This window comes from Diospyros lotus, chromosome 8 (genome assembly GCF_014633365.1).
Source record: "Diospyros lotus cultivar Yz01 chromosome 8, ASM1463336v1, whole genome shotgun sequence".
Lineage (NCBI taxonomy): Eukaryota > Viridiplantae > Streptophyta > Magnoliopsida > Ericales > Ebenaceae > Diospyros > Diospyros lotus.
Genome location: NC_068345.1, coordinates 40,561,381 through 40,581,865, shown reverse-complemented (window position 1 = coordinate 40,581,865; position 20,485 = coordinate 40,561,381). Strand labels below are relative to the sequence as shown.

Below are 20,485 nucleotides of genomic sequence, written 5' to 3'. Positions count from 1 at the left end.
AAGATCTAAACGGTGTCTTTTCTTTGGTTATAAATCTGGTGTTAAGGGTTATAAGTGATGGGATCCAGAAACATCTAAAGTTGTAATTAGCAGAGATGTTATTTTTAATAAAATTGTTATACTTCATAGTTCGTCTACAAAATAAACTAACCTTACAGGTCACCAGAGTTCTGATATTCAGGTGGAGCTTGAAATCGACAAAACTCATACATCTGAGACGTTGTCATTATCTCAGATTAAGTCAAGCCCCAAGTCAAATCTAGAAGCAAATGTCGGTCCATTAGATTATTGTATTACTAATGATAGACTTAGAAGAAATATCAAACCTCCTCAAAGATATATTGAAACTGATCTCGTTGCATATGCTTTGAATGTGGCTAAAGACATTGACAGTAGTGAAGAGTCTTCCACTTATTTTGAAGCAATTAGTTGTATTAAATCTGGGAGATGGATTACTACAATACATGAAGAGATTGAATACTTACACAAAAATAATACTTGAAGATTGACGAAACTATTTAAGGATATATAAGAAAACAATTAAGTGGAAATGGATATTCAAGAGGAAATAAGGTACACCAGGAGTTGAAAAAACGAGATATAAAGCCAAACTCATAGCAAAGGGATACAATCAAGTTCCAGGTGTGGACTTTACAAACTTATTTTCTTAGTTGTGAAACACAGTTCCATCCGAGCACTACTTGGTATTGTGGTTATTCAAGATCTTCAATTGGAACAGTTGAATGTTAAGACAACGTTCTTACATGAGAAACTTGATGAGGATATCTATATGCAGCAACCAGAGAATTTTGAAGTTCTGGGCAAGGAGACTACGTGTGCTTGTTAAAGAAGTTTTTATATGGCCTAAAACAGTCTCATTGACAGTGGTATAAAATGTTTGATTCATTTATGATTAAGCACAATTTTAAAGATACAGTTATAACAGTTGTGTCTATTTTAAAAGGAACAAGAACGGGTCTTTTATATATCTATTTTTGTATGTTGATGATATACTAGTAGCATCGAAAAATAAGGACGAGATAAGGAGATTGAAATCTCAGCTCAACAAAGAATTTAAGATGAAAGATTTGGGAGCAGTGAAGAAGATACTTGGAATGCAAATTTCAGCAGACATAGAGGTAGGTAAATTGTATCTAAGTCAAAAGGGATACGTTGAAAAAGTTTTGACTAAATTCAATATGCAGAAGGCTAAACCTATGAGTACTCCATTGGTTGCACATTTTAAGCTTTTATTGAGCTCATCTCCTCAGTTAGATGATGAATTTGACAAGATGTTAAAAATTATATATTCTAGTGCAGTGAGTTGTCTTATATATACTATGGTTTGTACATGTCTTGATTTGCCTCATGCAGTGAACGTGGTTAGTAGATACATGGCTATCCTTGGTAAAGAATATTGGAAAACAGTCTAATAGATTCTTTGATATTTGCGTTGTACCACTGATGCTTGTTTACAGTTCAAAAATACTAGAGATGGATTTATTGATTTTCTTAATTTTGATTTTGCAGGTGATCCTGACAAAAGAAGATCGCTTACTGGGTATGTGTTCACCATTGGTGGTTGTGCTATCAGTTGGAAGGCTATCTTTCAGTTCACTGATGTCTTGTCTACCACAGAAGTAGAATATATGAAAATTGTTTGAGTTATTAAATAAGTTATTTGGCTAAAAGGGTTAATGGGTGAAATTAGTAAAGATTTTTATAATAGTACAATCTATTATGACAGTCAAAGTGATATTTTCATCACTAAAGATTAGATGTTTCACGAGATAACGAAACACATTGATATGCAATATCATTTTATTCAGGATATTATTGTTCGTGGTGAAATTACTATGAGAAAAATCAATACTCATGGTAATCATGTAGATATGTTAACCAAGTCCTTATATATTGTAAAGTTCGAGCATTGCATGAATTTTGTTGGTATTCGTCAAGAAGATTGATTATCCATAATTTCGTTGGAAAAAAGAATTCTGAATAATTTCGTTTGTGGATTTATAGTCAAAGTAAAGATTTGTGATAATTATAATTCAAAATCCTTATTTATTTGTGATTAAGTTTTCTAATTTGATTGTGATTATGATTTTGAATTTGATTATGATTACGATGTGGTCAAATTTAATTTTATGTGAGATTTATCTCATTTAGAGGAATATTCTTATGCATTATCTTTTGATCATGAAATGATTTCTTGTGTTCATCCATAAATGATTTTAGGTTTATAAATAGGTATTAGGTCACATGAAATCAAACACAGAGTGTGTGTCAATATCACTTTTGTATTGTCAATATTTGGTTAGTGATATTTTGTTCTTTCTGTTCATGATTTTTCCAATTTAAATTTTTTACGTTAAATTATGTGTTCGTGTGTGATTGATTGATTTGATTATTAGTTTATTTTCGATCCAATTTCATAACATTTAGGTTGCGTTCTCTTTGTTGTTTTCAAATCATTTTTAATTTTTAATTTTCTAAAATAATGAAAAATCGTTCTTTTTACTGATTTTAAAAATGTATTTTTGAAAATAAAAAAAAAAAACTTGTAAAGAAAACTCAAAACAACAAAAAAATTATTTTGAATATTTCCATCCAAAATAAACTCTAAAATCAAAACACATTTATTTATTTATTTATATTTTATTATTGTAATGGGAAAAAATACTATAAAATTCATTAACTTTAAAATGTATAGATATTTTTAATAATATATTAACTTTAAATATTTTTAATTTACTAAATAATCAAATTTATTGAATAAAAAATTATTAAAAAATTATTTTCAAAATTTCAAAGAGAACGCATTTTTTAATTTTCTGTTTTGAGAAATAGTTTTTTAAAATGACAAAGAGAACGCGTTTTAAATTTTTTAAAAATAAACTATCAAAATAAAAAATTAAAAATAAATTTAAAATTTAAAACTAAAAATTAAAAAATAAAGAAAACGCGACTTTAGTTTGTTAAGTTTATGATCTTAAATTAATGCAAGAGGTTGGGCTGTTTGATAGTGTACAGAAATATGTTTCATTTTCTTATTGTAAATACAGAAAAAGCTTATATGTTAGTCTTACTTTTTTAACCGAAAATAGAGATTTATCACTCTTAAAAATATAAATGAAGGTCCGTTTGTTTTCACGTAAATGCTTCTACGTTAGAAACAGTGAAATGGGATATTAACTGTTTGGTAAAGGCAAAGGCACCTAATGACTATTTTGCTTTATTGTTAAATATTGAATTTTTAATACAAAAATTTATTTTTTATTTTAATTTTATTTGCTTATTGCTTTTTTTTTTACATTATTATTATTATAGAGTATGATATTTCTTCTTGAAAAAAATTTTAATTTGCCAGTTGTGTAGTTAATTTTAATCATAAATTTGTTATTGATATTAATAAATAATTTTAAATGAATTTGATAATTGAAATATTTATAAAAAATTCTTCTTTTAATATTTATCATATGTATTAATAAATATATAAAAAAATATAATTATTAATAAATTCTAAAAAATTTAACAAACAATCTAATAAAAATCTTCAAATACTTTTTACCCTTATGTTAATTATTATATATTTTAATATAAAAAATATTATAAGATTATCTTAATATAATTTTATTTTAGCAAATATTTCCAAATATTCTGAATTGGAGGAGGGAGAAGAAAGCAAATGAAAATTCAATTAGATGGGTTAGGTTTTTTCTCACATCACACATTAATTTAACTTATTTGGGAACAGAAAGTCAAATTGAAATTGGGCCTCTTCTGGAATATTCCTACTTTTGTTCCCATTCCATACGTCGGTCAAATGGGTAGCGCATGATTAGGGCAGCCGCTGAGCTTGAACGACCCGGCCCGGCGGCTGGGGCCTCCGTTGATTTTCATTTTTTAGTCAGGGCGGCGATGATGATGATGCCATCAAAAATATAATAAAATAAATGAAAAGGACATTATTGTAATTTTATATTACAGGTGAATTTGAATAGGTCTCGCTCGTTCAAACTTCAAACTTGTAAATTACGCATCGTGACAGGAGATGCCGACTTATGATGTTTGTATGCGTGTAAGCACACTATGTGGTGGGGGTGGGACCCACCCACCCTTACTTTGAATACTTTTTCTTTTTTTTTTTCTTTTTAAAAAGCATTTAAGTAACTTGGAAGAAGCCCATGTAACGCCGAATCACCTAATATTTAAATATTTTAAGGTAGGATGTATTTATTATTAATGAATAAAATATATTAAATAGTGTTCACAAAACCCTAAATTTTTTAAGCTTTAAAATGAAGGAAAAATTGATTCCCCTGTTCCTTGAGATTGCGAAACAAGACTTCAAAGAAAGGCAGTTTTGACCCGAAAAGCGTGGGGCTGTCTCGTCTCACGTGTTACCATTTACGGGGACTCGTGCCAACTTCATAACCTAATTTCTATACATTTATTTTACGCCACACCTCGTACGAAAACGAAAATAAGAAATATTTTTGATAAAAAATAGAAATATAAAAATAAATATTTTTATAAAAAGATAGACATAAATATGGTTCGAAACGAAAATAAAAAATATTTCAAAAACGAAGAAACGACACTTATAAGGTGTTTCCGTGCAACATAACTTCTAATCGTGTCCAGATTTGCCTTCTCTTTTCACTGTTGTTTTGTCTTTGCCTGTCTCTCTAATTAAATTAATATCATTCCTTCTTTATTTAGAATTATTCTGTTTAAAAAAAATTCATTTCTTCATGTGAAAGACATGAATTTTTTATTATTAATTATAGAATAATTTTTATAAAAAATATTAAATTTTTTATCATTATTAATACATATTATTATTTAGTGATGTATATTAATTTGATAAGGTGAATAATTTAATTGGAGAGAAGATCGGGGAAGGTATATTAATTTAAAATTATAATTTTATTAAATTTTAAAAAAGATGAGACCTAATTCCTGAATATATACTTTTGTAATACTAATTTTGATGTGATATTTAAATTTTTAGTGTCTAATTTTAAATATCAGAATGTTTGAGTTGGGATTACCTTATGTTTTTTGATCATTTTTTTTTTAAATTAAGTGATTTGATAATTATATTTTTAATTAATAAATTTATTATTGTATTAGAATGTGTATAAAATAAAAAAATGTATTTAAATAAAAGAGAAATTAATAAATTTAATATTGCAATGGCCGCCCCTGCACGTAAGTTGTGGAGAAAATGCGTTGTAATTAGTGCCCGACTTATGACTCTTTGGCCAAGTCTTCATTTTTCTAATTATTATTATTTTTTTTATATCTTGGACTTTTCAAAACGGAAAAAATCACTGTAAACTGTCTAGAAGGTGGTTTGATTAAAATTAAATCTTTTTTTAAAAAAAATAATTAACCCAATAATATCCATTCTAAACTCTATTAGTAGTCAGCTTTTGATTGATAAATACGAAGAATCTTCTCTAATCTCCATGGATTGTGGATCGAAGGGTACTAACGAAGGGAAGACCCGTCTGCCTCTGCCACTGCCACTGCCATGGCCACGTGCTGGAAAAGTCAGGCATCCCAATTCACGGCACCATTCATTATTTTTTTTCAAATATTATTTAGATATCTATTTATATTGTTTTTTTCATGCATAAAGTATCAACAAATCTAAACTTTATATTTTCATATAAGATAATTTAATAATTAAATTTAATATCTATAAATTTTTAATTAAATAAATTCACAAATTTTACTAAATCTAAACTTTGTTCGTTTATGAATTAATTTTTAAAATTATACTTAACTTCAATTTATTTATCTTAACAAACGAATTTAAATAAATTTTTATCGAATTGAACACAGTATCGTTCACCAATGACTTATCTAAGTTCTAATATTAATTATTAAATTTAATTTTAACTAAATAACATTCTCTATGCTTGCTTATAATGCAAATATGTAAAAATTATATTTTATATTATCGATAATTCACAACCAGGGTGAGATTGCCCCTCCGAATGCTTATTATATTTTTTATATTATTTTTAACATGAATATTCTATTAAAAAAATGGAAAAAAAAAAAGTGAACCCTCAAGTTGTTGGGCCTGGAAGCAAACCGGTTAGGTGGTCCGGCCATTCCAAGGGCCCGAATGGCCAATATGGGCTGGACGGATGTCTTGCACTACACTCTTACAGGCCCATGGGAAGATCTCCAAGATATTCTACAATAGTTTGGGGTATTTTATTGCGTATTAGTGTGTGTGTATATATATATATATATCATATATATTCTATTATGTTATTCTTGCTGTGACCTATCTTCTAAAGCAATTCCCTTTCCCGGAAGAAGGCCTTCTCTTCTCCTAGAAGAGTTCTTTGAGGGCTAGCCCTTAAAGACTGGATTCAAATGCATGACTTGATCAAGCAATTTGTTTGGGAAAGTCTTTTAAGGGAGACTCTCTCCCACATTACTTTACCCCACACTATTCTACATAACATGTTGCCTGCCTTCTCTAAGGGACCATTCCTTTGGGGAAGAGGGGGTTCTCATTAGGATCCTTCGGAGCTTAATCTTGGAATAGCTGTGTGCGATCAGGAGAACTGAGCATCCCACGTATTTGCATGTCATGTCTCTCAGTCACCGATTGACAAGTATAAATCCCACTTAACCTCTCATCTCAAGAGGATCTTTTCCAAATCTTTAACTGGCCCAAACAACTCTTTTGCATGGTTCTTTGAGGAAATCCTCATTTTTCCAAACAACTAACTACACATTTCTTTTGAACAAGTTGTATATTTTGTCTATGCTATACCTGAATTTCTTATTTTTTCGAGGCAATATCTGACTTAAGCATCAAACAACCCATATTTGAGAAATCTCTATGTACCTTCTAACTACTTTCTACCTTGTTGACCACTTCTCCAAAGCAACTTCTTCAACGTGACTTTTTGGAGGTACCTTCTTGCTCTTTTGAACAACAAATCGAGCATCCTTGTTTTTTTGCTTGGCCTTGCAACCTTCTTGCTAAACTTTCTTGAAACAAACAAATGTTAATTGTTGTATTCTAACAACAATAATTCTTGTGTTATATGTATATGCTAGCGTATGTCTGTGTTTAAAGTCACGGTGTAAATAATATTAAGATTAAAATACATTTATAATTTATACGTATTATGTTGAAATTTATGAAGAACTTGTAACAATTTTGTTTGTATTAAACGCTCTACAAAACTCAAATAAGAAACAAACATATAAGATTTATAATGTTCACCAATATTGCAAATTAAAATATAAGAGCAAATAAAAAAAAATTGTAAACACTAAACAAAAAATAGAAATTAAAGTTATTGTATACTTGTTAACGTTTTATAATAAAAGGAAAAAAAATTACTAAATCTATATAATAAAACACATCAACAAATGCTTTACAATCTCAACAAATTAAATTAAAAATTAAATATTAAACAATACATATCGGTATGTATTCTACAATTCCAAACAAATCAAATATAAAAAAGTATATATATCAAATAATACACAACAGCCAGTACTCTGTAATCTAAAAGAAATTAAAATTAAAATGCACACCAATTAGTGCTACTAACATCAATTTGTAACTACATAAGAAAAATAAATATTATATTATCATACACCAAAATGGTGGATTAAAACTTTTCAAAATATATATGCTTTACAAAAGATGTGTCAATAACATATACGTGTATATACACACAAACAAACCTATATATATATATATATATATACACACACACACACATGAACACATATGGTTGCAGCCATCAATGGAAGGAATCTCGGTTCGAGGTCAAAGAACCTTGGGTTCCCGACCATGAGTGATTGAGAACTCTTTGATTTTTATATTATTTTAATAAAAAAATTTATTGTAATAATACAAATAAATAAATTCTTTTTGAATATCTGCATCTTTAAATAATTCAATAGGATAGATTAATCAATTTCACATTTTTTTAAGTATAAAAAATTCAACACCTAAAGATAAAAATATTAAATTTCGAATTAAACTTTATACTTTGATATTATTATTAAATATTAAATTCTATAGTGTCCACATCAGAATGCATGAGAGAAAAGAAGAGAAAGCATGAAAGTGACATCTGAATGTGTGGCCTCTCCATCCAAATGCTTCCCCAAGCCATTCGAATGCATCATGCCTCATTCGAATATGGTCAAGCATCCAACACATCCGAATGTCTCAAGTCTCATTCGTATGCCTTAGGTTAAACATTGCCATTTTCTTTCTTATACACACGATTACACCCACATCACTTATACATAACACTCAAATAACTTAACCTAACATCAACATTCCAATCCATTAAATATCGTAATATTACATTTTCCTTATTTTTACAATCAAATTAACATCAAGGCATGCAAAATCATTCTTGAGTCCCAACATAGGGTCACTACATTTTCCTTATTTTTTTTAAAAAAATTGTTATGTAAAAAAATTTTGGATTGGAGAAATTTAGCTATATTTTCTGTATAAAAAAAAATTAATTTTGTGTTGTTGGAGATTTGAGCAGCCGAAGATAACTCATTATCAGTGACTAGTGGGGAGGTAGTAATTTCATGAATGGTAGCCATGTCTCATTCCTTAAGAGAGAAGATGACCGATTTAATCAATTATTTGAATAAAATTTTATATTAAAAATAACAAATTTTAAATGTCAAAACCTCTTTTTAAAAAATATTAAAACTTAAACTGTCGGTGTTTTTTTTATTTAAAACATTTTAAATAAAATGAAGTATTGAGATTTAGAAATAAAAAAATTTGTATATTAATTTTTAAAAAATCAAAAATTTAAAAAAAAAAATAGAAAATTCTCTACCGCCGTCTGGGCTCCAAAAGTCCCTGACTAGTGGCAATCGAGGACCCTTGAAGCCCCCAACCGTCACTAGTCGGGGGCTTCAAGGGCCCCCGACAACAGCTGATCGGGGGCCTGGGGTTAGGGTTTGTTGAACCCCCGTCGAGGGTTCCTCAAACTCTCCATCGCCGCCGATCGCACAAATCTCTCAATCTCTCTCTCTCTCTCTCTCTCTATATATATATATATATATGTCTGTGTGTTTGGGGGTGATGGCGATCATGGGCCGCAATGAGAGCAAGAGGGGTTGCGTATATATGTGTGAGTGTATGTATATGTGCTTGAAATTTTAATTGTTGTATTCTTAAAATAATAATTCTTGTGTTATATGTATATATATATATATATACTTTTTTTATAAGACATATATATCTACTAAAAATTTATAATTCATTTGCAATAAATTTTACATAGAATTTATTTACAAATAAATTATTATGTTTAAAATAACACAAATTAAAATATAAAATTTAATTTTACAGTAAAACCTCACCAATGAATATATATATATATATGACAATCATTGCAATTTGATTGTTGAATGCATAACAAAATAAACTCTCAATCATCATGTGAGGCATGGTTATTCATGGTGCACCATGACACTGTGAATAGCCAACTAAATTAAATATACAAAAATGGGACTATTTTGCCACCATCCATCTTCAATTTACAAGGAAGTTAAAATTTGAGATTATAGAGGACTTATTATAAAGTTCTGCCAATAAACTTAGTACCAAGATGAGGCTGATAATTCTATCTACCATGTAATGTCGATATAGTTACTTCATTTGAAGTAAAAAGATGTTTTCTAAGAGAAAAATCTGAGGAAGAGGTCTCATTCTCAATAGGATGCCTTTCTGAGTAAAATCCAGGTTGTTTAGGAGGTGGCAAGTTTGAGTTCTCATTGTCCAACATTAATATAACATTCGCTATTGTCGGTCTGTCTTCAGGACGTTGTTGTACACACAAAAGAGCCATTTGAATGCACCTCAACACTTCAAAAGTGGGAAGAGGTCTCTCCATTAAAGCATCTACTAGGGTCATAGGATTCCCTTCATTCCATAATTTCCATGCCTGAAGCAAAAAAAAAAAAAAAAAAATCAAAATTTGACTCATTTCTTATAAGAAAGGAAATTGCAGTTATCCATATTATCTATATAGACTATGAGATGATCACATTAAATTTCAAACCTACATGTCCCAGAAGGTTGAGTTCATGATCAGGATGATTGAATCCTCTGTTCCTCTTACTACTCACTATCTCCAAGACTAGTACGCCAAAACTAAAAACATCAGATTTTACTGAAAATAGCCCATCAATTGCATATTCAGGAGACATATAACCGCTGCAAGCAAAAGTATTAGAGATATTAGATTACAAAGTACTAAATTTGAATATGAAAATGTAAGAGAAAGGATGAAGGAGATGTACTCACTAAGTCCCAAGAATCCTATTTGTATTTTCTCTTGACTGATCACCTCCAAACGGCCTCGCCAAGCCAAAGTCAGAAATCTTAGGATTCATCTCACTATCTAATAAAATATTACTAGCTTTCAGATCTCTATGGATTATTCTCAATCTTGAATCTCGATGGAGATAAAGAAGCCCTCGAGCAATTCCCACTATAATGTCAAAGCGCTTTGGCCAATTAAGCGATGTACCTCTTGTTTGATCTAAGACAATAGAAACAAGTTAGGCTCTTAGCTATATACGCTTGAAGCAAAGCTTGTAAAAGATTCCAAAGGTTTAAGTGCTAACTGAAGATGAACAGGTCCAAGCTTTTGTTTGGCATGTACTCATAGATCAACATCCTCTCCTCTTCATGAATGCAACATCCCAAAAGCCTAACTAGATTTCGATGTTGTAGTTTCGAGATCAGGATGACCTCATTCTTGAATTCTTTAAGGCCTTGTCCTGATGTCTTGGATAGCTTCTTCACTGCTATTTCTTGTCCAGTTGGGAGCTGACCCTGTGGATCATGATATATGAATGGTTCATATTAGCCAATGACCATGGCTATAAAATCAAATGGTGATCAATAATCCTTTCAAGTGATGTGGAAAGATACCTTGTAAACAGGCCCAAAACCACCCTCCCCAATCTTATTTTCAAAGGAGAAGTTGTCGGTGGCCATAGAAACAGTGGACAAATTAAACAAAGGCATATCTAGATTCTCCTCCACAATGCTTTCACTGTTGTTGAATGGGAGTTCCTGGCTTTGATTAGCTGCAAAAATTTGAAAATTGATGAGATAAGAAATGTAAATGCCAGTATATATGAAACCTCATTAGCCCCTCTATTCCTGCATGTTCGGATCAGTCAATTAACATCCCCCAGTATGGTCTTACATATCTAGATGGAAGAAGAGCCCATTTGTACAAGCGAGTAAAGACACAAATTTTACTCTAAATTTACCCTAATTCATCATAAAGCAATACACACATGACACATGTATATATACTGGGATCTTGGTGCAAGCATGGTTGCTTACACATCCTTGTTGCTGAAGCCTAGGTCAATCTGTTATCCTCACTGGAAAAATCCAAAACAAAACAAAATTATCTTGATTGTGTCCGGTCAAAATATTAATTGGTATCAACTGTACCAGCCATTGTTAATGAGATGCTGGTACCACCTCTGCAGCTCAACGAGTCTGCGTCAACATAAGGTAAATATCAAATTAATACAGAGTTGTTGGGTCGTACTAATGACAAATTTAATATTTTGCCTGGTCTAATACCCACAATTAAGGGTATTGGAAATGCCACTAACGAGAAACAGGTATGGAGACTTTGGAACTAATGTCATTCAGAAGGGTTCTGTATCTCATCATCCAACAGTACCCAACATAGAGGTGAGCTTCACTGCCGTTGCTATGTTGTTAAACAGTTTCCAGTATTACTTTCATAATTAAGTGCAAAATTAAGACTTGTACTGCCAATTTAACTGCTACAACACTATTCCACCCAAGGCCTTCGAGAAGAATTTTCTAATGGGATTGGTCTCCGGCAAGTGCTTAATAGTCAGTAACTAACACGAGAGACTCCATTAATCTCTATGATCTATACACAATCGTACAGAAATAAGAGTTAGTTAATCATTTGATCTGGACCATGACCTCCTTCAGCTACGCATTTTGTCATACACTTGAGCTAAGGACTCAACTATTCAACAATTTTGTTTTAAATGAGGAGGATAGGATGAATATTTACCACTTCTTTGAGCAGACCGCTTCTTGATCACGAACCAGCTGATTAAACCAAGGACAAGAACCCCTAATATGGCCGTTACTGATGCAATCGCCGCCGTCCGCTTCTTGTTCTCATTTGAGCCTTTTGCAAGTACGTTCCCGTGCACCAATCATTAAAGTTAAAATATATATTGGCAAATACAGAAATTGATCGTAAGGTAGCACAGTGTGAGATTTTCTGGGTTACCAAACAAACACTTACCAAGGTCAGAAGCAGCCATCCGAACGTAGAGGTCTTGTCCACCTACACTGTACGTTCTAATGTCAAGCAAATCCCCAAACCAAACCACGCAGCCGCTAACATCAGTCTCTGCGTAAGCCACGCACGAGCAATTCCTCAGGCACGCCGCCTCGCAATCCGTCCTCTTCATCTCGCTCTTATGCACCAGAAAACTGTAGGAGTCCGGCAACTTCAGCCCCGAAAACTTCCTGAATCCCTGCTCACCGCTGCAATTCAACGGCGTCCTCCGCACGCACCCTCCCACCCACTCCATTCTACACGAAACAGCCCACAAATCACTTTCACTAGTCCCAAAACACACACAAATTGCAGAAGAAGAAGCTATGTCTCTCACCACTTGGCAAAATGACTTTATATGTACTTTAGATTTTAGACATGTACTCGATCAGTTTGTTTGACCAAATTAATTAGTCTCTCTACCTGTTCCAGTCGGCCGGCAACCTGGGCGTGAAGCCGTCGGGGCAGCGGCAAGTAAGCTGCCAGCTCATGTCACAGAGGCCGTTAGGACCACAATAGGCGTACTTGTCGCAGGTATCGCCTTGAGGGCTATGGATATCAACCCATTGGCCGCGCCCCTGGTTCCATGCGAGTTGTTGGAGCGAGCCTTGTGCGTCCAGCACAAATCTTGAAATAATGCTATCATCTGCGAGCGAGAAGGAATAGTAAACGTGGGTCGAGTTGAATATGAATACTTGTATGAACACCGTGTTCTCTTTCAGCGGCGGACCGTCGCCGAAGCGAATGCCGTCCCACTGCTCGGTACGGTAGATGATCTGCGTTCCTTGGCGGAGAAAGACCTGTGGAAGGCCGCGAGTGTCTAACCTATACGTATAATCACCTGAAGATGGGTCTTGGAGGCTTTTCCACGACGTCAAGTACCATTCTTGATGGGTCTGTAAATTCATTCCAACCCGCATTCCAGGTACAATTGTATCACAGGGATGATCAAAGCTTTGCCATAGGTAGGTGCTGTTCAAATTATCTGTTTTCACGACGAGGTTGCCGGAGTCCAGCAGCTGGAGGACCGGATTCCCTTCCACCGGCAAAGTTGAGTTGGAAGACCAGATGGTGTTGGTTTGGTTTGAGGAGATGACTATGTTGCCGGCGGGGGTAATCTTGAGGACGCCGGATGAATCGGTCACCGGGCTGTCTTTGTTGGCCACCCAGATGGGTGTTATCTCCGAAACTCTCCTGAACCATACTGCGATGTAACGGTTTCCGGACCCTGTTGGTCTGAAGAAGCCTAGCTCGAAGGCTCCACCGGCGGAGACGAGGGTGGCGTTGCTGTCTGTGAGCGCTTGGCTTGGAGATAGGGAGTCGGCGGCGAAGGAGAAATTAGTGAAGAGAGGGAAAGAGGTGAGAATGCAGAGGAAGACAATGGGAGAAATTAGGAGCATAATCATCACTGACGATCCCAATGGCAATTTCCTCCTCCAACTCAGGCATCATAGAGTGAGTGATTTGCCTTTGCCTTGCCGAAAAGGGATAGGGAAAATAGCAACGTTTGTTTGGACTTTGGGCTCATCAGCTAATACTTGAATTTTAAGTTTATAAATATTTTAATAATAAATCAAAAATCCCTTTTAAAGGAAGCATCTGAGCCTTTCAATATAATAATAATAATAATAATAATAAATATAAGTTTTTAATAAATTAGAACAGTTTCAAACTTGGCCTCCACCTGCCATGAAGACCCTGAGGCTGCCCGGCCGTCTCAAACACTTCAATTTGGGTTTTTATTGTTGGCTGGCTCTCTCGTAAGACTCTTTGACTAAGCGAATGCTCAAGGACAAGATTCTCACATTTAAAACTATTATATATATATATATATATCTTAAATGTGGGGAAGGATAGTGACTTTATAAATTAAATTAACTATTAAATATGAACTTTAATTTATAAAATATTAAGACTTAAGTGGTTGAGTGGTGTCCCTAATGGGTTGGGGAAAAAATATTAAAACTCTTCAACAAATTGATTTTAAAATGATTGGTTGTTCAATCCTTGAATAGATAAATAGATGAATCGGTCCAGTTTAATGGTTGAATATTTTATTTATTTTTAATTTTATTTTTACATATTAAAAATATAATAATGATTGTTGTTTAAATATAACAATAGAATTTATATATCTTTAACATAGTAATCCTACAAGTAAGATTTTTGAAAATGCTTAATAAAATTATAGAACTCTTGAATTAATATTAGTGACGAACATTTTCTTAATGTTAGCTTTTTTATTTATAGAGGAACTTGGTGGTTGAGGATAAGTTGTATTTTAAGATCAATTAGGATATGTATAAGCCTTATCCATTATAAATTTTTCGAATGAATCTTTAGCATCATGTTCGCTCATTAATTGGAACTTTCTCACGAGAGAGGGAGGTCTTCAGAGGACTTTCCATTCTCTCGCAACTTTTCTTGTTAGTCTTTTTTTTAAAATTATTATAAAAGCTCCACAGAAGGATCTAATATATAAAAATTATTATTATAAAAACTCCACAGAATGATCTAATCTACAGAAATTGTCCTCGACAATCTTGAGAGACTGTTAGTAGTTTTCAAAACAATCTCTCATAAATCATCAAGAATTTTCGACAATCTCTGTTGACTCCAAGAGATTATCGACAGTTTTCAGGAGTTTCGAGGTGTTTCTCTTTATAATCTTAGACTTTGTTTTTCTTGAAACTTTATTCCTGTGAGCCTTGACCTTTGATACATCAATAATAATTTAAGATATTTAGAAAGAGTGAATATCGATTATTTGGATAATATATATCATTTAGATAATGCATGGGTAATTTCTTTTTTTTTTTTTTGTAGTTTTGTATTTGTAACTTAAATATTTGATCTTGAATGTTATATTTGCATTAAATTTGTATAAATAATTAAATATTGTCATAAAATTTTCTTAATTGGAAGATAATTTTAGTTAACATATTTTTAAATCTATTAAGCATTATGTAATGGATTTCATTCTTGTATATATCTTCATCCAACTATTGAGCTTGAACTTCTTTTATTAAATGGAATAATTAGTGGATTAGATAACCTTAGCTTATTTTTCTAAACATTGGATTTTGTTGATGGGCCCTTCAAAGAAAAATCAAGTTGAACACTCAATTAATAATTGAGATATAATTTTATTGGTCACCATATAGATTAAGGATAGTAGCACTATATATGATTTTAAATAATTGGGGCTGAGAGATTTCACTTCACTTAATAGTATATAACATGGTTGCTTATTAAGGATAATAGCATATTATGATTTAAAATATACAAAATGAGACAATTTTGTTATCTTCTCCTTTTCATTTCCAGTTATACTCATAAATGTTACAATCAGGTGGAGAAATATTGGGATTATAGAGCACATTAATAAAGCTTAACAGAGAAAATATTACAAAGACTAGGGAGGGAGTCAATTCTAGCTATCTACCATGTAACATTGATATGGTTACTTCATTTGATGTAAAAGGCTTTTTCCCGGTGGATGAAGAATCGGTGTCAGGTGGGTATCTTTCTGAGTAAAATCCTGGTTGCTTAGGGGATGGTAAGTTTGGGTTCTCACTATCCAACATTAATAAAACTGTCGACATCGTTGGCCGATCTTCAGGGCGGTGCTGTACGCACAGAAGAGCTACTTGAATACATCTTAACACTTCTGAAACCGTAGCAGGGCTCTCCATGAAAGCATCCACCATGGCCAGCGGCTTTCCTTCATTCCATAATTTCCATGCCTGAAGCAAAAAGAAACCCAAAATTTGACTCTACATGCATAACATAAATCCATCTCTTACACGGCCTATGAAATGATTAAATTTTAGACTTACATGCCCCAAAAGATTGAGTTCATGATCAGGATGATGAAATCCTCTATTTCTCTTGCCACTCACTATCTCTAAGACTAGCACACCGAAGCTAAAAACATCGGATTTTATTGAAAATAATCCATCAATTGCATATTCAGGAGACATATAACCACTGCAAGCAAAATTATCAAAGATATCAGATGAGGAGTAGCACGTTACCTAAATATGAGAAAGGTTAGAGGTGAAGGGAATGTACTCACTAAGTCCCAAGAATCCTATTTGTATTTTCTTCGGATTGATCACCTCTAAACTGTCTTGCCAGGCCAAAGTCAGATATCTTAGGATTCATTTCGCCATCTAACAGAATATTACTAACTTTCAAATCCCTATGAATTATTCTCAATCTTGAATCTCGGTGAAGATAAAGAAGCCCTCGAGCAATTCCCACGATAATATCAAAGCGCTTTGACCAGTCAAGCGATGTACCTTTTGTTTGATCTGAGACAATAAAAACAAGTTAGGTACACTTAAGCAAACTTGTAGAGGGATTTCAAAGGTTCAGGTCCTAACTGAAGATGAATAAGTCCAAGCTTCTGTTGGGCATGTATTCATAGATCAACATCCTTTCCTCTTCATGAATGCAACATCCCAAAAGCCTAACCAGATTCCGATGCTGCAATTTAGAAATCAAGACGACCTCATTCTTGAATTCTATGAGGCCTTGCCCCGAAGTCTTGGATAGTTTCTTCACTGCAATTTCTTGTCCAGTTGGGAGCCGACCCTGTAGATTATCATGAATGGTTCATATAATTAGCCAACATTGACCATTAGGCTTGACCAGTAATTGCCAACTCTTTCAAGTGATGGAAAGGAAAAATACACGGTAAACAGGTCCAAAGCCACCCTCTCCAATCTTATTGTCGAAGGAGAAGTTGCCGGTGGATGTAGAAATAGTGAGCAAATCAAAGAAAGGTAAATCGAGGTCCTCCTCCACAACGCTTTGGCTGTTAACGAAGAGTTGCTGGCTTTGGTTAGCTGGTGTCCGACCTGCAAAAATTCGAAATTTGGTATTGCACAGTATAGTTTATGGTAACATAGATGGGTGAAAACCAACTTGGTCAAGTCAATAAAGATGGGTGAAATAATGCTTGAGTAATTGAATGTTATGCAATGCAGTATTATTGGAGAAATGCTTTTCTACGTTACTAGGCAGGATGGCATCTACAGAGCCCCACAAATGACATGCTAACAATGTGTAATAAGAGTAAGAATGCAGAGAGAGAGAGAGAGAAAGATTATAAACTAACGGCTTCCAGTGAACACGTGCATGACATAAACCAAGATATAAATTTACCATTCGGATCATCCTCATAAACTCAAGTTAAAAGACACGAATTTTAATCTAATTCATCATAAAACAATACACATGTATGCTGCTGCATACTTGGTGCAAGCCTGGTTACTTGTGCATGTTCTTAAAGCCCAAGCCAACCCAGTACCCTAGCTACTTGAAGAAATTAAGTACAAAATTTTCAGGATTGTGGTCTGATCAAAGCATTGATGTGTATCAGCTGTACCAGCCGGTATCAATGTTTTTTTCTGAAAAATAGAGAGATTGTATATTAATGAAGAAGATGGCTTACAGATAACAAGAAAATCAATATCAATGTGGTACAAGTCTATGTTTGCGGAAACAAAATCCCAAATGTGGAGCCCTCAGTTTGTACCAATGACAAATAGAGAACCTTTTTTGGTATGGTATTGGAAGCTAAGGATATTATAGATTCGATTGATGAGTGATAAAAACATGAATGGTGTTGTCAATTTTGGATCGAAGGAGACTTTAGAATATTAGACAAAAGGATTCTGCGTCTCACGTCCATGTTAGAATATTAGACAAAAGGATTCTGCGTCTCACGTCCATGGTACCCAACACAGGTTGCAATAGCTTCAATACCACCAGTCCATTGAAGGCCTTAAAGAAGTATTTCCCTTATCTGTTGCCAGCTATATATATATATATATATTATGGACCATCTTCTAATACGATTAATCTTCAGCAAGTGCTTAATTAATCAGTAACTACCGGGAGAGTGACTCAAATTTCTACGATCATCATACGTTCGTAAAGACTTTTGGACAGTTGCATACTTGAATGCTCGTGGTGGTAACTAATATGGACCATGAACTCCTGCAGCTTCGCATTTTGTCAGACTTGAGCTGAACTTCTCTTAACTCTTCAACAATTTTATTTTTAAAAATCAGGAGAATAGGATAAATATTTACCACTTCTTTGAGCAGACCGCTTCTTGATCAGGAACCATCCAATCAAACACAGGACAAGAACCCCTGTTCCGGCCGTCACTGATGCAATCACCGCCGTCCGCTTCTTGTTACTGCTGGAGCCTATTACAAAGCACCCACCATCCATCAAAGTTGAAAAAGGAAAATGACGAATGCAGAAGTCGATTATATATAAGCTAGCATTGTGTAATTTTCTGGGCTACCAAACAAACACTTACCAAGGTCAGAAGCAGCCATCCGAACGTAGAGGTCCTGCCCACCTTCACTGTACGTTCTGACGTCAAGCAACTGTCCAAACCAAACCACGCAGCCGCTAACATCAGTCTTTGCATAAGCCATGCACTCGCAATTTCTCAGACACGCTGCCTCGCAATCCACCTTGCTCGTCTTGCTCCTATTCACCAGAAATTTGGAAAGGTCCGGCAACTTCAGCCTTGAAAACTTCCTGAAACCCTGATGAATTGTGCAGTTCAACGGCGTCCTACGCACGCACCCTCCCTGCCACTCCATCCTGCAGCAAGCGTTTCAAAGTAACCGGGGTTAAGATATTATCCTTCTTACATCTCACCCATATTGGTTTTTTCTTCATAACAAGTTCGGATCTTTGTAGTTTGGAATTGGGTCAGTTAGTTTGGGTAAGTTCTATATTTATTACCTGTTCCAGTCCGCCGGCAATTTGGGCGTGAAGCCATCCGGGCAGCGGCAAGCAAGCCGCGAGTTCTTGTCGCAGAGGCCGTCCGGTCCACAATAGCCGTACTTGTCGCAGGTATCGCCTTGAAGGATGACAATGCCGAACCATTGGCGGAGACCCTGATTCCATGTCTGATGCTGAAGCGACCCATCTTGCTGGCTCACTACAAATCTCGAAATAACGCTATCATCTACGTTGGTAAACGAATAGTAAACGTGGGTTGAGTTGAATACGAATGTAGGATTGAACACCGAGTTTGCTTTCATTGGCGGACCGTCGCCGAATCGAACGCCGTCCCACGGCCCGCTACGGTAGATCACCTCGGTACGTCGCCGTAGAACTATCTGTGGAAGGCCGCGAGAGTCTAATTTATACGTATAATCACCTGAAGATGGATCTTGCAGGCTTTTCCACGACGTCAAGTACCATTCTTGACGGGTCTGTAAATTCCATCCAAGCTTCATTCCAGGCACCAGCGTGTCACACGGATGATCAAAGCTTTGCCATAGATAGATGTTCAAATTGTCGGTTTTCACGACTAGATTGCCGGTGTCTAGCAGCTGGAGAACGGGACTCTTGGCCTCCGGCAAAGTTGAGTTGGAAGACCAGACGGTGTTGGATTGGTTGGAGGAGATGACTATGTCGCCGGCGGCGGTGATTGTGAGGGCGCCGGAGGAATCGGCCACCGGGCTGTTCTTGTTGGCCACCCAGATGGGTGTTATCTCCTGGACGTTCTTGAACCATACTGCGACGTACCGGTTGTTGGAGTTCGGTGGGCTGAAGAAGCCTAGCTCGAAGGCTTCGCCGGCGGAGACGAGGGTGGCGCCGCCGTCTGTGAGCTTCTGGTTTGGAGATAGGGTGTCAGCTGCCGAGGAGAGAGTGGTGAAGAAAGGGAGAGAATTAGAGAAAATGCAGAAGAAGAAGAAAATGAGAGCAAGGATCATCATTATGGATGATCCCAAATCCACGCGAACACATCAACCATATTTGCTTGTCTCAAGGGGTAAACCACAAAAAATACGCAAGCCACTGAAAACTTTGAAGACGACCAGAAAATTTCTCAATTTTCATAGAAATCAGAGCCGCCTATGCAGACTTTTCTCTGTATATGTAGTGACCCTTCAGCCCCAAAGCCTCCATCTTCAATGGAAAAAATGGATCTCCCCGTTGAATCTTCGAGCAGAAACTAAAATTCAAACTGAAAAGTTGACAATAATTTAATTTTACAGATAGGAGTTAATGAGATTGAGATAGTGTTTCTTCTCAAACCA

General features: G+C 34.6%; 1 protein-coding gene across 7 annotated transcripts; it reads right to left on the bottom strand.

The window, feature by feature from the left end:
- Window positions 1-9,517: 9,517 nt before the first annotated feature.
- LOC127807362 (G-type lectin S-receptor-like serine/threonine-protein kinase SD1-1) lies at window positions 9,518-20,309 on the bottom strand. 7 transcript variants are annotated; one of them, XM_052345154.1, is made up of 9 exons: window positions 13,243-13,897; window positions 12,825-13,047; window positions 12,366-12,658; window positions 12,126-12,245; window positions 10,982-11,139; window positions 10,672-10,882; window positions 10,349-10,586; window positions 10,108-10,258; window positions 9,518-9,986 (listed from the first exon to the last, which is right to left on the bottom strand). In XM_052345154.1, the coding sequence occupies exons 1-9, from the start codon at window positions 13,805-13,807 to the stop codon at window positions 9,666-9,668; spliced, it is 2,280 nt and encodes a 759-aa protein (XP_052201114.1). In that variant the 5' UTR covers window positions 13,808-13,897; the 3' UTR covers window positions 9,518-9,665. The 7 variants fall into 7 exon arrangements, with proteins under 7 accessions (XP_052201114.1, XP_052201109.1, XP_052201112.1 ...); XM_052345149.1 differs by lacking the exons at window positions 10,349-10,586; window positions 10,672-10,882; window positions 10,982-11,139; ... (2 more) ...; window positions 12,825-13,047; window positions 13,243-13,897 and adding exons at window positions 16,480-16,717; window positions 16,790-17,000; window positions 17,100-17,266; ... (1 more) ...; window positions 18,742-19,034; window positions 19,179-20,309; XM_052345152.1 differs by lacking the exons at window positions 12,126-12,245; window positions 12,366-12,658; window positions 12,825-13,047; window positions 13,243-13,897 and adding exons at window positions 18,506-18,625; window positions 18,742-19,034; window positions 19,179-20,309.
- Between the last annotated feature and the right edge of the window lie 176 nt (window positions 20,310-20,485).